General features: G+C 48.5%; 1 protein-coding gene and 1 long non-coding RNA gene across 5 annotated transcripts; one reads left to right on the top strand and one right to left on the bottom strand.

Moving 5' to 3' along the window:
* Positions 1–646: 646 nt before the first annotated feature.
* On the bottom strand, positions 647–24,621 carry Tfap2a (transcription factor AP-2 alpha). 4 transcript variants are annotated; one of them, XM_070024596.1, is made up of 7 exons: positions 24,448–24,621; positions 14,581–15,015; positions 11,504–11,555; positions 9,328–9,559; positions 6,955–7,073; positions 4,905–5,046; positions 647–2,749 (listed from the first exon to the last, which is right to left on the bottom strand). In XM_070024596.1, exons 1-7 carry the CDS (start codon positions 24,478–24,480, stop codon positions 2,461–2,463), a joined length of 1,302 nt encoding a protein of 433 aa, XP_069880697.1. In that variant the 5' UTR covers positions 24,481–24,621; the 3' UTR covers positions 647–2,460. The 4 variants fall into 4 exon arrangements, with proteins under 4 accessions (XP_069880697.1, XP_069880695.1, XP_069880694.1 ...); XM_070024594.1 differs by lacking the exon at positions 24,448–24,621 and adding an exon at positions 19,883–19,966; XM_070024593.1 differs by lacking the exon at positions 24,448–24,621 and adding an exon at positions 17,494–17,885.
* On the top strand, positions 18,855–21,071 carry LOC138828451 (uncharacterized). The gene is made up of 3 exons (XR_011372248.1): positions 18,855–19,242; positions 19,581–19,993; positions 20,232–21,071. It is a non-coding gene; the product is annotated as an uncharacterized lncRNA (long non-coding RNA).

Below are 24,621 nucleotides of genomic sequence, written 5' to 3'. Positions count from 1 at the left end.
TCAGCGAGGTCTGCATGGCCAAACATCACAGCCCTCCCCCAACCCTACTTCAGAGACCATTTTGTATTTTTAAAAAGATCCCAGAAGGTAGATAGGCATGTAGGGGCAGGCAGAGAAGATTCCCAGGATCAACAGAAGGTTCCACTCCCCTGTGCTAATTCCAGAGCTACTTAGAATAGCACAGGAGTAAATTCATGTCTAGATAAGATACTAAAGTAAATCGGAGGCAAATTGCCCTTCTTTCTTCTGTTCCATGTATATTTCTGGCACTGTTCCCTTTTCTTCCCACCACCACCACCAAAAAAAAAAAAAAAAAAAAAAAAGTAGAGCTAGTTTGAGTGCTTGGCATGACTTAGCCACAGAAAAGCCTGGGTAAGACAAGTAAAGGTTGATGTGCACATTTCTTTTGTGCTAATGAATTAAGGATTTGAATTTCAGTTAACTTTAGAGATAGATTCCAAATCAATGGGGGGAGGAGGGTTTTGGAGGGGAGGAAAGGACCATGGGAAAGGAGGTCTTCATCCATTCTTTGGTTCTGAAAGTTTTATATTTGCGTTTCCAAAAAAGGCAAATAAAAAACCTAAAGGATCAACATAAATAAAATAAAACTTTATTTTTAATAATAAAATTAATGTTTCTAGTAAGGGAAAGATAGTATGTCATTCCTTTAGCAGTACAAACAATCTTTTATCCAAAAGAATACATTGGGTTTTATTGTGTCGTTTGTCTGAATACAGACTCAGTGGAATATCTAAATGATACCCTGCTCTGAACTCCAAGTTGAAAGTAAGTTTTTATTATACTTGAGGGAAACAATGGGTTCAGCTGCTTATTGCAAGGAGCAATTGCCAAGGGAGAGTTAAACTCAATTACTGTAACCATACTGAATAAAAAATACTGCCAAGAACAAAAATACGCTTGGGTAAAGACAGCCACTGAATAAAAAAAATCGACATAAAGCGTATCAAATATTTATTTATCTGGGCAACAAAGAACTATGATACATTGACAGGCATGAAAACTACTGCCAGCACAACTCAATACAATACAACTAGAACTGCTTCCAATATGGCCAGTGAAAAATACAGAATACCAGGTGGTCCCAAATGTTTGAAGTTCTTGGAACAAAAAGAGAGAGAGAGAGAGAGAGAGAGAGAGAGAGAGAGAGAGAGAGAGAGAGAGAGAGAGAGAGGAAAGAGAGGGAGAGGGAGAGAGGGAAAAAAATCCCTAACCCTTGGTTTAAAGACAATATTCATTTATTGCTCAAATGATGCTTTTAAGGGAGGATAGTGGAATAAAATAAACTTTTTTTTTCTCCCCACAATACATAGAAGGGTTAGCAAACCACTTAAGTTTAAAAATCTTTCCAGATTCCAATATCACATTTTGTCTTTCAGTTTAATGGAAAGCTAAATGTATAATACTAATTATATATAAAATTTTATTTTACCTTTTTAAAATCTGTTCAGTTGTTTCATTGTCTCTTTAACATGCTACAAGAAAGCTAAATGAATCCCAGAGGGAGGAAAATATCCCCCTCAACCTTGGATTTCTAAGTACCATGAGCCACATGAAGAACTAATAAGATTCAAAACCCACTAAACAAGAGGTAAACAAGATCACCAGATAAATAAAAAAAGGCTTAAAACAGACTCACCATATTTACAAATCCCATTAAATTACACATAAATAAATATATACAGAGACGTGAACACTGATCCCCTAGAGCTGTGAATCGCGTTGCCAGAAAGAGAGTTCAAGTTGGTCGCTTTACCTTGCAGAGGGAAAACTTCTACAACTGAAAACAGGACATAGAACTTGGTGTGTTTGTGTTCAAGTTTATTCACAATACTGATAAAAATGTCATTATGCTCTTTGCCTTGTGTGTGTGTGTGTGTATGTGTGTGTGTGTGTTAAAGTATGGCTACAAATCTGAACTGAAGTATATAAGGGAAGTTGGTGATTCAGTCCCATGAAGCTCATATAATTTTTTTAAGTTACTATGTCTTTTTGTTTTGTTTTTTTTTTTTAGAAAAAAAAGTTTTAAACGTCTGTTGTTGATGATCTGGTGGGTTTTCTTTAAAAAGAACAAAAAAAGGAGAGGGGGGGGAAAAAGGTTGACACACTGGACAGAACTTTTCTTTGCTGGCTTCACGGCCTGTTCTGTTCTCTTAGGCTCCACAGGAGGGCAAGGGGGCGTTGGTGCTGATGGGGAAGTCGAGGCAGGGGTGGGGGGGGAGCTGCGTGGGCAGCGGCTGCCCCACTGGCAGTGGAGAGCTGTCCCGAGGGTTCGGGGTTTCGCAGGGCGGCAGCAGCAGCAGCGCGCAGCGCAGCAGCGGTAGCAGCAGAAGTTGGGGGTGACTGATCCAGGGGCTGTCACCTGCCAGGTGCAGGGGGGGAAGAGGGGAGGTCGCCAGAGGGCTGGTGAGGCGGGAGGGGGGGCAGGGCGGGAGCAGAGCCTCACTTTCTGTGCTTCTCTTCTTTGTCACTGCTTTTGGCGCTGTTGTCCGTGTGGCTGTTGGGGTTGTTGCTGAGGTACATTTTGTCCATGGCCTTGAGTGCCTCGGTGAGATAGTTCTGCAGGGCCGTGACGGCTGCGCACACTGCCGGGCTGCCGAAGCCGTGGGAGATGAGGTTGAAATGAGTCAAGCAGCTCTGGATCCCAGGCTCCAGGATGGGGTTGGGCCGTGAGTTCCCCAGGGGAGATCGGTCCTGAGCCAGCAGGTCTGTGAACTCTTTGCATATCTGTCTGCAGCGCACGAGAAGGCAAAGCAGAGTGGGAGACAGGGAAGTGAGACTCCCTTTAGCAGGCAATCAAGGTGACCCCAGGAAGACATGATTCAAGGTAGGGTCCCTGCGCCTGACAGGACCAAGGCCACAGACACAGATCCAGTGAGGTCCTGTGACCTTTCAGCTTCCACAAAACCAACGCCCCACCTTCCTTAGCTGCATGCCTTCCTACCTTGCAAACGCCTCCCACACACCCAGCTTCCATGGCTCCCCACAGACACAAGACAACATTCCAGACATTGGATAAGGGAGAGAAGAAAAGGAAGGAGAGGAGGAAGGGAAGGAGGGAAAGAGAAAGAATGAAAGAAAGAAGGGAGAAGAAAGAGAAAGAAAGAAGGAAAGAATGAAAGAAAGAAGTAAAGAAGGAAGGAAGGAAGGAAGGAAGGAAGGAAGGAAGGAAGGAAGGAAGGAAAGAAAAAAGAAAGGAAGGAAGGAAGGAAGGAAGGAAGGAAGGAAGGAAAAAGAAAAGTTGGAACAGAAGTTTGTCACCATATTGATACAACTTTCTTTCCAAAACATCATCCCGCATTCTTCCCTACTTCCTTGGAGAGCCCTCCAAGGAAGAAACAAAACTATTCACCCTCATTCACCTCCAAATCAAACCAGGTAGAATTTGGACAGAAAGCTAAAACTTGGTTTAGGATGGGTTTTGTCTTAAAAAGTAAGAATTAGGGGCTGAGAATGTGGCTTACTGCTAGAGTGCTTGCCTAGCACACATGAGGCCCTGGGTTCAATTCCTCAGTACCATATACAAAGAAAAAGCTGGAAGTGGCACTGTGGCTTAAATGGCAGAGTGCTAGCCTTCAGCAAATGATGCTCAGGGACAGCGCCTAGGCCCTGAGTTCAAGTCCCAGGACTGGAAAAAAAATAATAAAAAGTAATAATTATTTTAAAAATAAACCTTGAACATAAAAGCCAACCAAGAGTACAAAGTCCAGGGTTCAAGCCCCAGTGCCTGCACAAAAACAATCAAACAAATATAGACCTAATAAAAATAGATGTAATGTTTTTGCTCTGTAAAAAAAAAAAAAATAGGTGCCCAAAATCTGTTCCTTGAAAATAATTTTAAGATGGTTTTTTGGAAGAAAAGACAGTTTTCCATCCCAACCCCAAATAAAAATTCTCCAGAGAAAATTGGGCATACACTTAAGAAGCCAGGGGATAAAGAAAAGCTGAAATTTCAACTTTAAAAGTCAGAAAAACAGGCAGATAAGGCCAATACCTAGGAACTTCTGCCCCCAAGTCTAACAGACGCTTCCCCAAACAGCTATTGGTCAGCTGGGAAGGGGTGGGGGGATTAGAGGAGAAGCACTGACAGGCTCCCTTCACGGAAGCCAGCTGATATCCTCAGAAACAGACCCAAGGCCTCAGCTTCTCCCCTCTGGTATCACGCCCTCCTGTGACACTGACTTTTGATAATTAAGGGTTTCTAAACAAGCCTTCTCATTTCCACAAAACATATCAAAACATTCATTTTCTTTTCACGTACCACCTGGAGAAGACGGTTTCATCCAGCTACCAATAAGAATGTAACTTAGACCATTTTGAAACCTATTTGACATCTTGCCTGTAGGCTAAAACTTGTGTGTTGGGGAGGGGGGGCAGTTTTGAGGAGGAAAGAGAAGAAATGGAACAAGAGCTTAGAATTGGAACTAGGACACCTTCTGGCTCCTAGATTTTGCAGGCCTTTGCTTGACCTTTGCCCTTGGGGAACATGTTGATAGAAATGGTCATAGGCAAGCCTGGCCCCTTAGAAAATTTGATTCTGGTCTTCTTCCTGAACCACAGCAATCCACATTCATCTTCTATCAAACCCCGCCGCCTCCCCCCCCCCCCCTTACACACACTTCATTCCATACCAGTTAACTTAAACTTTCACAAATGAGAAGATGGGGTAGGAAAGAGGGAAAATATGAAACCATACTGACAATCTCACCTGTCCTGTATTTCCCCTTTCACATAGACGATGGTTTATACATTTGTAACTTCAGCATTTACAACAAAACTGATTAGAACACAAGAACAAAAAAGAGAAGAAGAGAAAAAAACCAAAACACCATTTTTGTTTCTTTTGACAATGAAGCAAAGAGACCCCACAGAGGTGAATGCCTTACTTTGTAGCCAGGAGCATGTTTTTTCTTGTCACTTGCTCATTGGGATCGGAATGCTGTCGGTTGAGAAATTCAGCTACTGCTTTGGCAGGAAATTCAGTTTCGCACACATACCCAAAATCTCTGGCTAGGTGGACGGCTTCTCCTGGCAAGAGGGAAGAGGGGGGAGAGCAAGAGAATGAAGAAAACTGGGATCAAAGCTTCCTCTCTGCTCTCAACTCCCTTATTTTCTCAACTCAGAAGTTGACTTAATCCACAAACTCACTGCTGTGTCACTATAAGTATTTTTATTTCCTTCTCTGAAAGACCCAGTGGGTGCACTCATCAGTATAAATGACAGCTTGTCCTACAGTAAGGCTGAGATGATTTGGAAATGTGCCTCCTATCCCACCCCTACATCCCCTGACTAACCTTTCCCCAACTTTCTCTTTTAAAATGATTCTTGTCTCCCAACCTCACACCTATCAACACATTCATAAATGATATTCATAATTACTCCTTGAGCTCGGGTGTAAGGGACAACGGAGGGTTTACATTTTAACTTGATCACATATAATTATCTGTTCATCCAAACCGATTAACCGAGAGGATTTGAGGGTCATTCCACTGAGTCTGTCTGTGTTGTTGATTTTCGAATCTTTGGTTTTAATTTCCTGAACCAGTTGGTTTTTACTGCAGGGCTTCCTGCCATTAGCTCCAGCTCCGGAAGAACGCATGCGCCAATTAGGGCATCAAAGCTCTTTCCGCAGAGCTTGTTTCCATAAAATGGAGCGGATCACAAACAATAACAGTTCTCCAAACTGCCTCCCTGCTACAGCACTCAAGCCCCAGGCCCAGTCCAACTCTGAGGCTATACCCTCAGCCACCACCACCATTTGCAGGGCATGTAATTCTTTTGGGGGTTATGAAGAGTGAGTCGCCTACATACTGTCATTATTTTAAATATAATGCTACTGGAGTTGAAATTCTGGCACCAACCAAGTGCTGGGTTTTCAACCCATTACAGTATTATATTTGACACCATTAATAAATGGTAATCAGAGGGTTCTTACACCATGTGTGCATGTGTGTGTGTGTGTGTATGGTGGTGGTGGGGGTGATGTACAAAGTGAGGACTTGAAGTCCACTCTGATAAAATCCAAGATAGAAATAAGATCAAATACCTTCTTTAAGTGTAAGCATTAGTGTGAAGGCTGCCTGGATATAAATTACTAGCAATAATTTGTTCTATCAAAATGAGACAGAAAACACAAAGAAAAAAATATATGAGGGAACTATGTGTTTTCCGCAAATCAAACTTCACTTCAGCTTATTTAGTATCAGAAAACTTGGGAGTCTAGAGGAAGCAGAAGCAATAGTAGATTCTGGTAACCATTTTATCTTGAGCAGGAAGAGAGGACAAGGTAGGCCTTTTGGTTTAGGGGTATGGATGTGTGTGTGTCTGTGTGTGTGTGTGTGTGTGTGTGTGTGTGTGTGTTAGTTTAAAAGTTTCACAAGAAACTTTTTGTAGTTCATACATTTCTTTTTTTTTCTTTCTATATCCAAACAAGATAAATCTTTTAAAACTGCTCAACCACCACCCCCCTCCCCTGGAGAGAAAGCACAATTAAACAAGAGAGAAAAAAAACTACAAGGGCACCTCACCCTGAGCTTTCAGGACCCTCTTAAATCAGGATGCAGGTCAAAGATTCCCAAATTAATTCAGGAAGTAATGGTCACGCATTTCTCAAATGCAGATGTCAGAATAACTTAAGTGATTTACTGCTGAGTTCTTTAAAGGAGACAGGAACTTAGAGAATGTGCAGTTCTTCAATTTGTGCATTGTTCAGGTCAGGACTAGGCTTAGGAGGTGTAATTTTGTGGGAGTGAGGAAGAATGATAGGCATATATGCAAATAGGGTTGTTGGATTTTTTTTTTGGCTGACAAGAATTCTGTTCACTTCCGGTTATGGTCTGTGGAAAGACGAAACTGCCCAATTGATACAAAATATACCCAGACATCTGTACACTATAGTTAGAAGTCCCCTTCTAGTTAGCAAGGGGATTTACTTACCCTCCACTAGTGAAGTGAGCAGGGTAACATTGGCAGCTTTACGTCTTCCTGCTGGCAGATTTAATCCTATTTTGTCCAGTTTTTCTCTTAAAGATCTTCCTCCATTTTTGGACTTCGCCCTGTTTCATAAATACAAGCAAGATAAGGATTTAGAAAACACTGGGTCATTATGTGTTAAAGTCATTCTGAAAACTTCCTAAATTGTGCTTTTAAAAATTGAAAACTGGGGCGGGGGGGGGGGGAGAGGGAAAGAGGGAAAAAAACAAGGGGGGGTAACAATGTTCGACAAGAAATGTACTCATCACCTTATGTATATAACTGTAACCTCTGTACATCACCTTGACAATAAAATAAAATAAAATAAAATTTGAAAACTAGCCAGTGGCTCACATCTTCAATCCCAGCTACTCAGGACGCTGAGATCTGAAGATAACCAGGCCAGGCGGAAGGCTGTGAGACTCCTATCTCCAATGAACTACCCGGGGGGAAAAAGCCAGTAGTGGAGCTGTGGCTCAAGTGGTAGAATGCTAGTCTTGAAAAGAGACTCAAGGACAGAGCCAAGGCCCTGAGTTCAAGCCCCAGGACTGGCAAAGAAAAAAAAGGAAGGAAGAAAGGAAGGAAGGAAGGAAAGAAGGAGGTAAGGGAGGAAGGAGGGAAGGAAGGAAGGAAGGAGGTAAGGAAGGGAGGAAGGAGGGAAGGAAGGAAGGAAGGAAGGAAGGAAGGAAGGAGGGAGGGAGGGAGGGAGGGAGGGAGGGAAGGAGGGAAAACTGTGGCCCAAGACCTCCAAAGAAAGATCATGGAGATAAATACTTGTTAAACCATAAAGCACAACCCTCCTTCCATCCCTCCATTGTCACTGCCACTATTGTGGCTGGATGGAAGGTATCTCATTTCCCAACTCTCTAAAAAAGAGCCACAAACAAACATACACAGCTCTGATCTCTAGAGTTTGAGGTATTCTTGAGTTTAGATGATTGCTGTATATTTTCCCTGTTGTTACAATCACACAAATTCCCAATGGAGTCTTTAAATTGTCTTTTCAAGATCTGCTGTTAGGTTGTTCAGAGTAACCAAAGTTATCATCACTCTCACATTTCATGTGCTGGCTTTGGCCCCAAAGGGAAATTCATTTCACCAAGTGTTTACATGCCATGTCACCAGCATAACTGGAAATGTCAAGGGCTGATATCAGCCTTTAAATTTTTCGCTGGTTTCAGAGACAACGGAGGCCGTTCTAAATAGATGTCTAAATAGACTCCCGTAATCAGAAAGTGGTTAAGATAAATTGTTTAAATAAAACAGCAAATTAATTAATTTCACATTTTATTCCCTACTCAAGGGCTCTTTAATTGTGTGGATTAGATTATACTCCCCTAGGTAAACAGCCTCCAATATTGGGGATGGGGGAAGGGGAAGGGAAAGCAGGGGGCAGAGCAAAGATCTGTGTCAGTAAAGATCAGGAAGGGAAGGCAAGGTGACTGGGAAGGAGGAAGAGGAGATGAGATGATCATGGACGTTAAAAACCTCCCAAACACGCTCATGGCCTTATGCTCATTGGGGTGGAACTGTGGGTCCATAAATACATATATGAATAAAGCCAAACCCCGAAGTCCTTGCCCTTATTTAGGGGAAAGGTAAACTCACAACCCACACCGTGGGGGGAGAGCCCCTCGCTCCAGGGATATCTGTTTACCTAGCTAGCCCAGCAAGGTCTTATTGACGCTGCAAATCATGCCAACCCGAATGCACTGAATGCACGAACACGTGCTGTGCACGCTGGCACAGCTCAGTAAACCGGATTCCTCTCCTTTAGCCAAAGCCTTTTCCTCTCCCCCCCCCCAAAAAAAAACAATCCCATTCAAGGAATGGCCGGTGGCTGTTGGAGTCCCGACAGACGGTCAGGAAAAGCAAGGAGCCGGAGTTTTCCTGGGCTTGCAAGGTGTGCACTCAAAGAGAAAAGGCGGCTGCGCGGCGCCCCGCCGCTGCAGTAGCCGGGACTGAGCCCACGGCTGGAGTGAGCTACGCATGCGCGCAGAGCGTTGGGGGGGGGGGAGAGCGGAGTGCCAAGTGTCCAAAAAGCGCGCCGCGGCCAAACCAGGCGCGCGCCCGACCCCTCGCACACACTAGCACGAGCTCCTGCGCGCGGCTGAAGCGGCGGACGGCGCAGGCGCGCGCTGGCTGGCGCCGCCTCCACATCTCACCCATTGGGCTCCGCACTCTTCTTCCCGCCCCCTTTCATTTCCCGCGAAGGGAGGGCTGTGGCGCGAAGCCCGTTTGCCTGGCCGCCAACACCCAAGCGCAGGCGCAGTGTGTCCCCGGCCGCGGGGCGGGGCGGGTGGGGCCGGGCCTGGCCTGGGCCTCGCCTGGCCTCACCTCCGCAGTACTCCGCCCAGCAGCGACGCGTTGAGACACTCGGGCGGCGAGAGGCGCCGTTGCACTTCCGCCACCGTGACCTTGTACTTCGAGGTGGAGCTGAGGAGCGAGAGGCGACCCGGAACTGAACAGAAGACTTCGTTGGGGTTTACCACACCGCCGAAGAGGTTGTCCTTGTTAATGGGGATGGCGGAGACGGCGTTGCTGTTGGACTTGGACAGGGACACGGGGCCTGCGGAGACAGAGGCGGAGGCCGCGTGTGGGCGCCGAGAGCCCCCTTCCCGCCTCAACCCCACACCCCGGGCCGAGCCTGCCTGCCCACGCCGCACGGGGTCCCGCGGCTCTCCGCGCGCGCCCGCCCGCGGGGCGCCGGCCTCCCGCGCTGCCCCGGGCCCGACCGGCCGCGGGGCCGCACGGCGGCATCGCCACCCCCGGGGGCCACCCCCGGACACCCCGGCCCCGCGGGCCCCCCGTGGGTGTGGAAGGCCCTGGACCCGCCTTCATTTGCACCGTGAGCACACGTTAGGTGATTCCTGATTTTTTGCGGAGAAATGGCTTCATATCCCTATTATGAAAAGCAGCTGACCGTGTAGATGACCACAGGAGCGTTTCAATCAAGGCACCCAGCCGCGCATGCCTACCCCCACCCCACCCCCCGTCCAGTAGATCCTGTCTTGTTTTCCATGTTGAAAAAGACTAAAAAAAAAAAAAAAAAAGACCCAAGATGTTGGAGATCCCGTCCAAGGCCAGTCAAGAACAAGCCTGAAGAACATTTCGCATTCTGTTCTTTTGTTGGGCAAATACTTGACAGTCTCTCTCCCCTTTCCTGCTTAAGTGCCCCCCCGCACAGGGTTAGGAGACAGAGTATTCTTCCGAGTTAACACAACAAGCTTTTCATTGTTGCTCCTACCATCGTTAGAAAAAAAAAATAAGATTTTAAGACCTTGAGCAAGGAAGTGTACTTCGTAGGTTGCTTTTCTTAACACCGATGCAATCCACTTGCAATCTCAGCCATTTAAGTAGAGTGTACATTTGTATGTGTGTGTGTGTTAATTCCACATGGAGACCTAATAATGTGCCCACATTTTCATCACAGTGCTCTTCATGCGTTCTTTAATGGGGTATGCTAGCCGTATGGGGAGGTGGGGGGCTCTAGGTTTTGGATAGATCACTTGTGACATTAATAGCTCTGGGGAGGCTAATAGAGACAATAGGAGTTAAACGAACTCTTGAGAGATTACTAATAAAAGAGCCAATTATCATGTCGACTTGGAAAGAGCATCTCTTAAGATTTATCCCTTGCACATCTAATTTGACGTGACAAAGACTTCACAGATGCAAAAAACTAAATTTTAAACTAACGAAAAATATACTGATTTCAGGTTAGAAATGAGAACAGTTTTATATAGCATCATCTCTGGTAATGCCTAAAATCCTGAGATATAACATTACCACCATAGCCAAAGGAAAAAAAAAGCTGCTACCAAGAGTGAATAGCATTTCATCCAAGAAAGTTTATTTCTACTCACTATAAAATCCAGTATAAGTTACAAATCCATTCAAACACTGAACACTTCTCTAACAATTTCTGCTCTAAACAAATATGCTAATAATCTTGACATGTTCAAGATGCTAATTTTAACCAAAGCTAAATTTTGTTAACCTAATTCACAAAGTTTTTTTTTTAATCTTTAGACAGCTAACCAGAAACTAAATTGAAGGACATGACACTTTATGTTCTTTGACAAGGAGTGTTTTTCATCATTGGTTTTTACAGTAATATAAAATCATGTGTACTACTTTAGTATGGTCCACTTCTTAACCCTAATGTTCTTAACTCCACACAACAACGAATTAAACTATTAAACCATTTTCAGAGTTAAAAATGCCACTTCCAAATCAGCTCAGTCAACTCTAGCACAACTCATGTGTCTGTCCAAATATCATTAAACTAAATTAAATGGTCAAATCATGAATCAGAACAAAGCTAGCCTGTTGCCACTACCCAGATACTGAAAGCTGATTATTTAAGCAAAGCTCCTCTATGCCTATCTGTTTGCTAATTCTGAGCCTTTAGGAAATCCTATTTGAAAAAAATAAATACAGCTCTGCAAGTTCTTTTAAATAGTACTCTGCTTGTAAGGACATGCTTGGAATGCAGAAGGAAATGGCTTACCTTTCTTAATTACAGTTTGATCTGGGATGTTAATACCCGGGTCTTCTACATGCTGCAACAAAAGGATACACATGGATGTAAGTGTGTAATCAAAACAAAAGGAAATGAATATTCCCTGTGAGGTGGGGGAGAGGGAGGCAGAGAATCAAAATTCTCCCTCCCTCATAATGACATTTATATACAAACATCTTATCTTGGCTTATTGGAATTTGGAGCTTTGCAATTCAAGAGGTTTCACTGCACACCCAAAGCCAGTATCTCCTCCCCCAGCAAATAATCCACATTTGAAGCGGGTGGGTGGAGGATAAAACTTTCTTTGGAAATTAAATCAAGTTTAGGGGAGTAACTAATCATTCTCACAGGCAGTAGAAGTACACCTAGCTTTAGTCTGGTATCTCGGCAGCTTCTGCAGCCAAAGCCAGAGAAACACAATAGAAATGACAGGGGCGGAGGTAACAGGAGTGTGCTGGAAACCCTTTGGGTAGTGTAATAAAGAGCAAGCACATGCCTTCACTTATATTTTAAAAAAATAATATTTAAAGACCACTGCCTAAACTAGATATGACAGGACTGTGAAAATGGTTCAAAACAAAAACCTTTGGCGGTTGCTTTCCTGTTGTCCAGTAACACATTTGCCATTGGTGAGGTGTTTTTTTTTTTTTTTAAGATGGATGGATATATGTGTGTGCTAGAGTCAAAACGTGATTAGAAAGTAAAATGAAATCATGTTTTCTAATGCAGAAACTGACAGGCAATATAATGTCTGGCTGTGTTTACAAATTAGCACCAGGGCTGCTGAGATAGAAGATTTCACAATCGTTACCAAACACAGGCATTACCATTTAAAAAACTATTACTTCCTTCTCTAGTCTTTGTCCAACAATAATACTGATTCGAACATTTTCCATTCTGTCTTGGATTTATGCTCCTGTTAATTGTGCCTGATCGCAATGATTCCGGGTGGATGGTACTAAGTTGCTTTATTACAGGTTTTATTATACTCAATGCTCTCATTTGTAACTTGCCTAAAGTGCTTCTGGATTTAAGTATAATTAAATTGAGAAATGTTCAGAAATGACTAGTGCTACAGTTCTTATGTTTTAACTATATGGGAAATATGATCCCTCTATGCATGCACCCTAAACCCATAAAGTAAATGTAGTGTGGCATAATACTTTTATTTGTGTTATTTCTAGACCTTGTCCATATAGGGAAGACTGCTAAATTTAAAACCCCACTGAGATACTAATGATTAAATAATTTTCACCATCGATTTGATTTTCTTAAATATTTAGCAGACTTTCTTATTAAAGGTTAACTGTTGCAGCTTGGGAAAATTGAAAACAACCCCTTTCCTGACCCAAATTCCTTTGAAAGAATTTTTTTTTCCCTTAAAAGGTGGGGGAGGGAGAAGGAAGAGCAGCAACTGGCTTTCCTTGGCTTTGATTTGCTCTTCCTGCTAATTTCTCCTACTGGCTAATTTTACCACAAAGAATCACCACACAGGTACTAAGAATTCCCACCAGCCACTACCTGAAATTTTTGCAAAGTAGAGCAAAAAGTTACAATATTGCAATTCAAATATTCCAAACAAGGTAAAGGATTCAGAGACACTTTGGGAAATGAAACTATTTAAAAAAAATCACTTCTAATGATTTTTTAAAAATGCTTTCTTTATAAATTACTACCATGCTCATTTTACTTCCCCAAATATGCACTGTTAAGTAGCAGTTTTTAAAGACATGTAAACATGAGCACACACTGCTGGCTGGCCCTCTACTAGTTCAAGTACCTGCCTTCCTGTTCTCCAGGCAAGGCTGCTAAACAAAACCAACAAATTGTAGTGATTAACTGGGCTAAATGAGAGGCGCAATAAATTTTCTATTTTTCCTATGGAACTGAAATAATGTTTAAAATCCACTAAGTGAGCAGGTAGGTTCATGTGACCATTTCCTCTACAGTCTAATACAGTAATCATTAAACTGTCAACGGACATACTGCTGCTATATTTGATGCAGTAATTTGAAATAGCATTTTAGCAAAAATCACATCCAGATACATTCCCTTTCCAAAGAAAAAGCAGCTTTTACAGAAGCCTTTACAGCTTTAATAAAATTATTGGCTTGCTCTAATTCCATTTCAAGAAGGTTGTGAGGAAACTATAAATATATAGAATTGAAACAGAGATGCTGGTTTAAACATAATTTTAGAGAGAATTTTCAAATTATCAATCCCCTGGTTTGCATTGTAAACAGTAAATGTGCTAATGCCATGCTTATTTAGAAACCATCTCAAACTGCATTTATTGATAACTGAATTAGAACTCAAATAACATATTACTCAATAGTCTCTGAACATTTAACTTAATAGAGAGTGTAGCCAGTTCTGATAGGCATTTGGGAATCTGGCTAATGATTTATGAGGTCAGCACTTAGCACCCCTAGGAAGAGAACAGAGTTGAATTTTAATATCCCTCTGCTTAGGTCTGCAACTTACTTTTCTTCAATCGGGATAGGATATAAGTAACTTTTAGGTTTGCCTAATGCTTATAAGATCCAGCTTAAAGGATCTCAGTAGGTCTCTCTCGCTTCTTTTACATTGTGTGGCTAGTTGAGGCTCTCGGTGAAATCTTAACATCTTTCGCAGGACAGAGAAACATCCCCACGCCAGACTCAGCGATGGAACTAGATCCTCTCGCAATCAGTTTACTGTCGGAGAGGGGAACGGATGGTTAATGATGACATTCGTCTGATTTATTTCTGTGTCGGTGGTAGTGGCCATGGAGGCATTGTTTCAGGCAGCTCCGGGAAACCATTGTTCTGCGAGCAGAACTCTCAATTACTTTTTAATTCTTTTTTTAAATTCAGTTGTTTATTGGGTCCTTCAAGTATTTCCCTCCCCTCCCTCCACAAACGTTTTATAAAGGAAAATATATAATAAATATATCATAGATGCATATAGAAATATATATCTCTCATTTAGGCAAACCCAAGGCTCCCGGGATGCTTGTTGCCAGTATCTTCTTTAAAACTAGGTGCGCGCAGGGCGTTGCGCCCCCCTTCCGAGCGGCCTCTTACCGGGACATCCTCGATGGCATGAGGTAATGCGTGGATAGGGAGGTCTCCGAGTCCCGAGCCGAGCCCGTGGGGGCCGTGCAGGAGGTCCTCGTGCCGCCGGTAGTCCCTTCGAGGATCCAGGCCCGACAGCTGATGGGGCAGCCCCCGGTGCGGGTGCAGGAGCCCAGACTCCTGGCTCTGCCTCTGGCCGGGCCAGCCCGGGTGCTGCGGCTGTGGCTGGGCGTGCAGGGGGTTCAGGCTGTAGGGGTCGTTGACGTGGGAGTAAGGATCTTGCGACTGGGGGTAGATAGGCTGGTAGGGCGGGGGAAAGTAGGGGGGCTGGAAGTCGGCATTAGGGGTGTGGGACAGCGGCGGGGCGCTGGTGTAGGGAGATTGACCTACAGTGCCCAGCTGGGGCAACCGTGCCGTCCCGTTGCTGGTGCCGTCGTGACGGTCCTGGAAGGGGGCGAGAGAAAGGGGGGGGGAACAACAACGAGAAATCAGGCGTGGAGTTCAGCTGTTCCCACTCAATACACGCGGCCAGCCTGGGTGGGAAATGGCCCGTTCCCCGCCCCACCCCGTAGGCCACCGGGTGTGCGTGTGTGTGTGTGTGTGTGTGTGTGTGTTGGGGGGGTGGGGGTGGGAATCAACTCTATTCATTTAGGAAAATAGCCCCAAAGTAAAACAGGCCCTTCCAACAACGCGAAGGAATTAGATTGTGTAAATAACAGGGACACGAGCGACACTCCTTAGGCGTTTCATTCAAAGGAGGGGGGGAAAGATCCAAAAGGGTCTCCTGCAATAGAACCTGTTAAATTGCAGCATAAAAACCTCCCTGAAGCAAAATTAAAACTCCTACTAAATATTAAAGAGCAGAAGCGGCCTTTTCCTTTCTCCCCAGATTTGAAATCGGTCTGCTACCGCGTTATTGTTGACTCTCTTCCATTTCTTTGGAGGGGGAAAAAAATCATAAACCTTCAAAGACTATTACCGTTTCATGACTATTTAAATAGAAACATATTTCTGCGCATGGGGGGCTGTAACGAAAGCACACGTTTAAATTACCAGCTTAAAGAAGGTTTTAACTGCAGGATCAGGGGGTCTGTGTTTTCCGCTTCCTCGCTTAGGAGCCTTTTCCACCACAGGGGCGATTTATGATATGAATGGGGGAGAAGGGAGGCATTCAGTCAAGGTTTAAAACAGATTCAGCCTTTACTGGGTTTGGAAAAGAGAGGTGCACCCCAGAGCGGGGGGCGACCCCCTCCCCGCCCCTTCCACCCCAGCCCCAAAGGGCAGAAGAAACGCCTGACTTTATATTTCTCTATTGCAATTCAAGCAAAGAGTTGATTCCAGGGAATTCGAACCCTCGGAGGCTCAGAGGCAGGCCCCCGAGGGTAAGGGCAAACCGAGCTGCGTTTTTCCTACACGTAGACAAGATTAAGCATCAAATGTGGAGACGATTTCGGGAACCAGGAAGGGCGCAAGGAAAATAAAGAACGTGGCAAGAAGCGCCTTGGGGGAGCAGCTGCGGGGTAAGTCTGCAAAGAGGTAGAGCAAGAGGCGGGCGGTGGGGGGGGTGGTATGGCATTCGAATGAGGAATGGAAAAGAAGAGCGAGAGACGGGAGGAAAGGGGGGAGGGGGCGAAATGCAATGGACAGGGGGGAATGTCTTGAAGGAAACGGAGTCCGGGAAGCTCGAGTCTTTCAGGCTGCTTCGCCGTACCAGGTTTCCAAGCCTTCAGTTCTTAAGGAATCAGGGAATGAGGGATGGAGAGGTGGAGGCGGGGGAGGGGGGCTGGGGAGCGGGGCTTGGGGAGAGGGGGGGCGGACGGGACTCACCATAGCTGAAAAACTGTGAACTAACATCTGCGAAGAGTCTGGGGTAACCAGTCAGGATGGAAAAATAAAAAACCAACAACAACCAAGCAAGCCTGGGTGGAGTACGGGGCTGCCCCGCGGCCCGAGCGCGCCCCGACACAAAAGGCACCGAGAGCCCCCGCGCCACCTCGGGCTCCAGTCACCGCGCAGACGCTCCGGCGAGCGCGGGGGACCCGCTCGGCTCCATCCGAACTTGAACCACCGATTCGCTCGGCGCCTTCCGCTGCTCCAACTCACGGGCTCTATCCTGCCGTGATCGATTCTAAGTCAAAAAGTTCTTTTTCAAAAAGAAGAAAAAGAAAAAAAAGAACCCCCCTCCCCAAAAAAAGGCCCCCAAAAAAGTGTGTGTGCGTGTGCGCGCGTGCGTGCGTGTTCCTTAGTAATCCGTGTCTCCCCCTCTTTCTTAGCGGCGGCTTCACTTGAGCTTCTAATAACCGCGCTGGCCAGCGTTCCTGGAGCCTCCTAATAGCAGATATTCATGACTATTAATATTACACGAATACTTAATAAGGGAAGAATGCCTGGAAATCGAGCGTGAAGCGGAGAGGCAACTCGCGCCGGAGCCGGCTCTCAATGCAGTCCATTGACGGGAGTCTCAGTGTGGCAAATCGGAGGTGGGGAGAGGGAGCGCGAGAGACAAAAAGCGGGCGAGAGAGGGAGCGGGCGAGCGCGCGGGGGGCCGCGGCGCGGCGCCTGGCGAATCACAGGGAAGGGGCAACATTTTAAAAGGTTGCGGGGCATGCAAAACTGAAAGAGAAAGAGGGGGACGGGGAGACCGAGGCAGAGGGCGCGGAGAGGGAGAATGCGTCTGCGAGCGTGTGTGAGAAAGAAAGTGTGGGCGAGGGAGAGGAGCTCGGAGTGGGGAGAGGGGAGGGAGGGAAGGAGGGAGAGCCCGGAGAGGAGGAAGGGAGGGAAAGAGGGAGGGAGGGAGGGAGGGAGGAGGGGGAGGGGGCTGAGTCGGAGCTCACGAAGGGGGGGGGAGGTGGGAAGCCGCGGGGAGGGGGAGGGGAAAGGAAGCGAAGAGAGGACAATCAGACCTAAAAGGCTGGGGCAGACCTCGGGATGCGGCGGGGGTCGCGGGTAGCGGGCGGGAGCTGCCGGAGACCGCGTCCGGGCGTTCATCGGGCTCTCCGATCCGGAGATGCTCCCCGGTCCTCTCCGACCCCGGGCTTCCCGGCTCCTCAGCCGGGCCTGGGAGTCGGGACTCAGCTGCCCGCGGCCGTGCCTCTGCTCCTCCATAACCCGGTGCCTGCCTGGGGACCAAGCCCGCCCACTTCACGGGCCCTTCTCCCCTCCTCGATCTCCTCTCCGAGCCCGGGGCTGTGCTCTCTCCGTGGCTGCTGCTGTTCTGCGCCCTGGGCTCTTTGGCAGTCCGGGTTCCGAAAGCCCGGGCCAAGACGCGGCCCCGGGCGCGCACAGACGCGAAGCGGCCCAGCTAGGGCGCCGCTGGCAAGGGCTCCCGGCTCAAACCCGTCCGACTGGCTGGGCCACTCCCGCCCGACGCCCCCCCAGATGACACGGCTAGCTCTCTCCGCGCCCGCCGCTGCCAGTCCGCCCGCTGGGTTGTCAGAACAAGCGGCACCTCGCCCCCGGCGTGTCCCTGCAGAACCCCGGCAAAAATCAAACAGCCCCGAGCCGGCTCGGGAAACCCGAAATCCCCGCTCCAGCGCGAGCTGCCGTCACCAAAGTTCTGACTTTACCCTCTTCTTCCCCCCTCTCTAACACACACATTCACGCGCAGCCCCCCCCCCAGCCCCTCTGGGGGTGCAAGTTCATCCCTGCCCTTCCCCTCCGGAGCCTTTCGGAAGAGGTTCGGAACCCGCCCGCGCCTATAAGTGGGTTTTGGCCTCCGCGGAAGAGTGAAATGCCCTAGCCTGGGGACCAGAGCTCAGAACCGGTACAGAACGCCTGGTCCCAGAAGGAGACCCCCCCGGGGGCTCGGTGTCTTGCAAACCTGCTAGCAGCCCCCACACACACCCCACCTCCGCGCCAGCCAGGCAAACAAAGCGGCTGGCCTGACGTGGGGTCCCGGCGCCCCTCCCTGGGCGCGACAGGAGCCCCCCGAGAAACGCCAGTGCCGGTGGGATGTCACCCGATGCCCCCTCCACCGGGAAGGGTGGGGGTGGGGAGGCAGGAAGGAGCGCCTGGAAGGAGCACGAAGTAAAATAGTATTCAGAGAGAGAGAAGGGAGGAGGGAGCGGGTGACACATCGTTCACATAAACCCAGTTTCTGATTTCAAGTAAAGACAAGACTCCTGTCGCTGCGCCCTGGCGCAGACGTCGAGGGCCGGAATTCCCAGTTCCAAATGCCAAAAAGAAAGAAAATGGAGGGGGCGATGACAAAAGTCAGGGTCGCTAACGCATTCAGGTATTCTGGTCTCGCCCACCCCTCTCCTCTCCCCGGGACGCATCAGTTCCTTTCAATGGGGTTTCAAAAGGGAAGTTGAGGCCGGTTCTCAGTGCCTCCAGCGAGCGGATGATTTCGTTCTCTGGCCTCGCCTGCAGCCCTCAAGAAGTCCAGCTCTTGGGAACCAATTGAGTTTTAAAATAGGTTCCAAAGGGACGCGCTCTGTGGGCCCGGCGAACTGGCGGCACCAAAGGCAGCCAGTCACTGCCAGGATTCCCACGGTCGCGCAGCTGAGCGAGTGCAGGGGCGGGTGCGCCGGGACCCGGACCGGCCAGGAGGCTCCACACCGCGCGTCCTCGCCACCGCCACTGCCACCTCCGTAGGGGTGTAGCTCGGCTCGAGAAGCCCCTTAGAACTTCTTGAAACGCAGAGACTCAGGCGTGAGCACCGCAGCCAGGGTGAGTGCTCTACTAAGCCGAATCCTTTTACAGAAAGGTGCAAGCCGGGTCCGAGCAAAGTGTGCGGGGGAGGGGGAGTCCGGTCTCCAGATCCAAGAGGAGACCCCCCCCTCCTTAGAAAGAATGGAAGGAAGAAAGGAAAGGAGGAGGAGGAGAGGAAGATGAAATAAAATAGAAGAGAGGCAGTCACAGGGAGAAAGGGCTTTCTTTTCCTTTCTCTTCTTTGTAAGTTGGGCCCCCAGATTCTCGTTTAAGACACAGGCGGAGTGCATAGGCGCGTGCCTAAGTGCCAGCAGTTGTTTCCAAAACCCATTCTCAATTCTTCGTTTCCCTCTTAGGCATAGCCAAAAGTGGTCAGAAGAAAAAAAAAGTGGGGGGAGGAAAAGTAGGACACGATCTTCCAAGTGAGGAAATGGAAAAGAAAAAAGAAGGAAAAAAAAAAAAAAAAGGAGCGTCCGCGTCCTCCCGCTCCAGTTTCTCCCCGGAGTACTCCGCGCGAATCCGAGGGGCGGGTGCTGAGCTGGTGAAAGTTTGTTCCACCCGCGATTCGCAGATGGCTTGTTGGGAGAGGAGGTGGAGAGGGAGGGTCGATCTCCGGAGCCTGTGGCCGCAAAGAAGACTGAGCCGGCGCCACGCTTACCTCGCAGTCTTCGTACTTGATATTATCCGTCAGTTTCCAAAGCATTTTCATGGGTCGGCGTGAACGGATTTGTCCCTCTCCGCCTCGCACCCAAGTGGAGCTACTCTCGGGGTAAGCGCAAAGTGCAGGCTGCCGGCGGTAAGCTCGGGAGGAGGAGGAGGAGGAGGAGGAGGGCGAGGAGGAGGAGGGAAAGAGGAGGAGGGCGAAGAGGAGGAGGTGGAGGAGGAGGAGGAGGGTCAGGAGGAGGAGGAGGGCCAGGAGGAGAAGGGCTTGGAGGAGGAGAAGTGTAAGAGCTCCCGTGTGCGCTCGGAGGTCTCCCTCTAATGGTAGAAACTTTTCCCTTTTCCAGCTCGGCACCAACAGCCTAATCGCCTCATTAGCATATCAACAATAGTCCAATTGCTCGCCAGAACCACATTCTGCCGCCGGCTGCTCGGACCCAGGTATAAAGGCCTCTCCAAGCCTGGACCTGGCTTCCAGAGCGCACGCCTGCTTGTTAGGCGACAAAATTCTCCCAGAACTCCACTCGCTCCCTGGTCCCAGTGGCCCTCACTCCAGCCCAATTTCATCCCATTCGGCTTTCTCTCGCTCTCTCTCGGCTTCCCACAGGCTAGAGATGCCCCCACTAACGCTGGATTATACGAAGAGTCCGAGTGGCTGCGTCTAGGGACCGCCGCCACCATTCAGGCTGCCCTTTCGGCCCCGTCCAATTTTATTAGAAATCATTACCCCTTTCGCAATTAAATATAACCACCAAACTAAGACCAGAGAAGCCACTCCAGGATTTTTGCCCAACAAGAGATCTCCTCCACTCATGACAGCTAACCCCTCGGGGCCGCAGCGTCTTGGGAGTTTTATTGGCTTTTGCGCATTCCCCCAGGATGGAGATTTTGTCAAAGGGCTCCGGGTTTGCTCGGCTGGGGTTTGCAATCTCTTAATTGCTGTGTGTATAATAAAAGTTGTACCCTGAAGAGGTTACTCGACAGCTCCAGGGGTTAAATGATTTTCCTCGGTTTGTATGAAGCTGGGGCCAACTGACAATTCAACATGATGTTCGGGCAGAGGCTTCCCAGGTGCGACTTAGAAAAGACTACAGAACTCCTATGGAGACTCCAGTCGCTTCCGCAGTGAGCCAAAATGCAGAGCCGCGTGCGCCTGCAGATCCATACCCAGTCATACATGCATCAAAATAAATCATCGGGAACCAACACTTCTCTCTACTAATCTGCTCTGGTTTTCCCAAGATTCCCCCTTTTAATTAAAGAAGGGAGAGTTCCTTTCTGATTTGATGTCACTACGCGGGTGCACAAGCGGCGCAGTGCCCGTCGAACCAGAAACCGAGAGGCCGGGAAGCCACCCCCTTGTCCAAATAGGCTACTTCGGGTTCTCAGGCTCCACAACAGAGTCTGTTTGCTCCATTGGGATTTTTTTTCTTCCGCTTCTTCTCCCCCTTGTTTTAGGGAATTTTTTTAAATAAGAAAAAAAAGTAGAGGAGACCTAATTTGATATTTTAGAAATACAGAGTAACTTCTTTGGCTGACCTTTCCTCTTGTCCACACACACACGTTTCCATTTGTCTTTCTTCCTGTGGAATGCCACAAACCCCTAAACAGTAAGTCTCCTCTTACCTCTGGTTCATCTGGGTCTGTTTCTCAAAAAAAATCTCCCAGATTTCTAAAATATATCCTGTATGGAGGCAGAAGCTGTTTGCAAATCCCAGTGCTTCCTAACAGGTGGGATTAAAGGCCAGAGAATGGAAGAAACTCACCCCAACCCCATGCAACCCTGAAGTGGGCCAATTCTCCCTCCAGAGGACTTTTCTTCTGGGAGGCCCGATGAGTCCCAAAGGCTGGAGATAAGGCTAGAGCTGGCAAGGGAATCCAGTGCCAGAGGGATGAGCTTCGGAGCCCTGGGCACTCCCTTGCAACCGGCTTTCCTTGCCTGAACAGTTCTTTGGCTGAACGGGCACCCCACTCTGCCTAGGAAATTGCCTACTTCCAGGGATGGACCCTGTGGGTCTGCCCAAGGGCCTGCCGCCCCGCACAATGACTTGATGTCAGAAACTGGGCCACCGGGAGCCGAGTACCGCTTACTCCGCCATCCTCCCTGCGGCACCCATACATACCCCTGGTCTGTGACCTGTAGGCCAAATTCTAGGCCTGAGAGCACAATGTTTTACACCCAGCAGGCTCGCGGTAGTGCTTCAGGGAACTCTTAAGTTTCGTTTTCTTCTCCTTCTGCCCAAGGGCTGAAGAAGGCCTTTCGGACTCTCAATCGCACCTCTCCACCCCTCCACGCCAGTCCCGAGCCCCGCTGATCTCTGGCTCCGCACCCGCAGGGATTGCTAAATTGTTGTGTATTCCTGCCAAGGGCGCCATTGAGGTGTAGATTGCGGCCTGGGAGCTCTCAGCGGCTGCCTGCAGTGTGCGCACCGATGAAAGGCTAAAGAGGGAGCCAGCCCAGCACCGGCTGAGCGAGCTTCATTACCTCAAGTCACTTGTCAAAGCTGAAACCCCGCTGGGTCCCCGGTTCCCTGAACTGTAGCTTCAGACCTGCGGTTAGGGCTGAGGACTCAGGCCTGACCTGGGGATATGGAGAATATCTCTAGCATCCGTGACAGACAGAAACTCGGAGGGAAGACATAAGCGCCAGATGGACCTATAACTTGTGGTTGTCACTGCCCAATAAAGCCAGGTGCCCAACTGGACGAGCCTGGTGAATCTGGCCCTTTGGGCCCCAAAAGTGCTTCTTCCACAAAAGATTCAAACCTCCATCCACTTGCCAAATTTTGACCTTTCTGAAGCAGACCCTGGGCTCCCAGCTTTCAGTAGCAATCTTCCCAATTCCAAATTTAGTTGGCTTTGCCAGAGGCCTAGCTCCACGCAGAACTTAGACAGTGGGCATGTTCTCACTACCTTAGAGCTCTGCAGCAAAATTTGAGAGAATCTGAGAAATCTCCAATGTTTATTGATAAAGAACCCTCTTCCCTCCAATCACTCCCCTCCCCCCTTCTAATCTAGAGACCCCCAGAGAGGAGAACTAGGAAGATCCTTGGGCCTACAGGGGTTGGGAGAAAGAATTCCTGCGTGTGTTTGTTGTGTGATTTGCATCCTTAGATCACAATTTGGTCTAACTTGGGGGGGGGCAGGGGGTGAAATCGCATTTAGTAACTGAATATCTACTGTACAATTAAAAGTAATAAATACAAGGGGAAAAAACAAATATGAAATGTCTTCCTTTCTCCAGTTCCTGGGAATGTAGTGAAGATAAGACTTTGTGAACTTTACTGGCATGACTGAAACAAGAAGAAAGACAAACCAAAACAAAACTAACTTTCTTTCCCAGAAGAAGCAGGACCTCAATTTTTTTCTTTTTCTTCTTTGGTTCGGGAAGGTCAAGGCATTTGATTTGAATGATCTCAGCAGACCTGTGGCACTCTGAATCTCTCACTAACTAGGCCTCTCCTGGCTGGGTTGAAAACAGGGCCCCTGAGGTTCTGATTATGAAATCGAAGGCTGAGGAAAGGCAGCTAAAGTCACCTGGCTAAAGTCGTTCTTGTTTTCCCAAAGAGAAAAGTCAGAGAGAGAGAGAGAGAGAGACAAAGAGAGGGAGAGGGAAAGGGAGAAGGAGGGAGAGAGAGGGAGGGAGAGAGAGAAAGAGAGAGAGAGAGAGAGAGAGAGAGAGAGAGAGAGAGAGAGAGAGAGAGAGAGAGAGAGAGAGAGAGAGAGAAGCCCTGGACGAATACCCCTGTGCCCAGGGTCGGGGGAAGGGGAGGACGTGGAGCTTACTAGCCCTAGGGTGCCGGCGGCCTAGGAGGTCAAGTTTTGGCAGCCTCTGGTTACCCAAATTCTTGATCCCTCGTCTTCCTACCCTCCACTCCCACAATCCGTAGCCCAAGCAGCGAAAACTCGGGACTTTAGGAAATCCACCGCGTGACTAGCTAAAGTTGGGGCAAACTCTTTTTAAGGATCCCTCAACACAACACGCTCCTACTCATAGGCACCCCCTTTCCATTTCTGTCCACATCCTAGGTGTCCCTAAAGCCTTGTGAAGAGGGCACCAAGAGAGACGAGGGCACCCGGAGAGACAGGTGCACCAGCACCCCACGCCAGCGCAAATCCCTGGGACGAGGGTGAGACTGAAAAGCACAACAAGCCAGGAAGACTCCGCTGCCTTCCACTCCAGCCCTGCGTCCACTCCCCCTCCGGAATTAGTCATCCACCCGAGTTTCTAGTTGGGGTGGGGGTGGAGGGGAAAACGGATCCAGCCTAGACTGCAAGTGACCCCGGGGGGCCACCTGTGGAGCGTGCACCGGACTTTTCCCGGAGCCCAGCACCGGGGAGGGAGGCGCGCGTCTGTCCCCAGCACCGGCGGGCCGCGTGTGCTCGTTTTTCCTGTCTTCTCTCCTGGGAGTACTCTGGGGTGCTGCCGGGCGTGCCTCACCTCCGACTCCCCTGCCCTGGGCCACGGCGCTTCCTCTCCGCCTTTCACCCCCCCTCCCTCCTGGCCCCCTCCCCCGCTCCACCCCCGCCCACCACAGCCCCAGCCAAGGCAAACCCCCGTACCTGCCAGTCCCCCATTTTGGCAAGTAAGGACATCGCGGCTCGGCGCTCCTGCGGACGGGTCCCCGCCGGGCATGGGCTGGAGGACGCGGCTGGGCCCGCTCCCTGGAAATCCTCCTTTATTTATTTATTTAATTTTTTTTTTTTTACCTGCTCACCAACATCTCACCTGGTCAT

This window comes from Dipodomys merriami, unplaced genomic scaffold (genome assembly GCF_024711535.1).
Source record: "Dipodomys merriami isolate MVZ:Mamm:240054 unplaced genomic scaffold, mDipMer1.0.p SCAF_16, whole genome shotgun sequence".
In the NCBI taxonomy this organism is placed as follows: domain Eukaryota; kingdom Metazoa; phylum Chordata; class Mammalia; order Rodentia; family Heteromyidae; genus Dipodomys; species Dipodomys merriami.
Note: the sequence above shows the minus strand (reverse complement) of the source record. Positions and strands in the feature narration are given on the sequence as shown.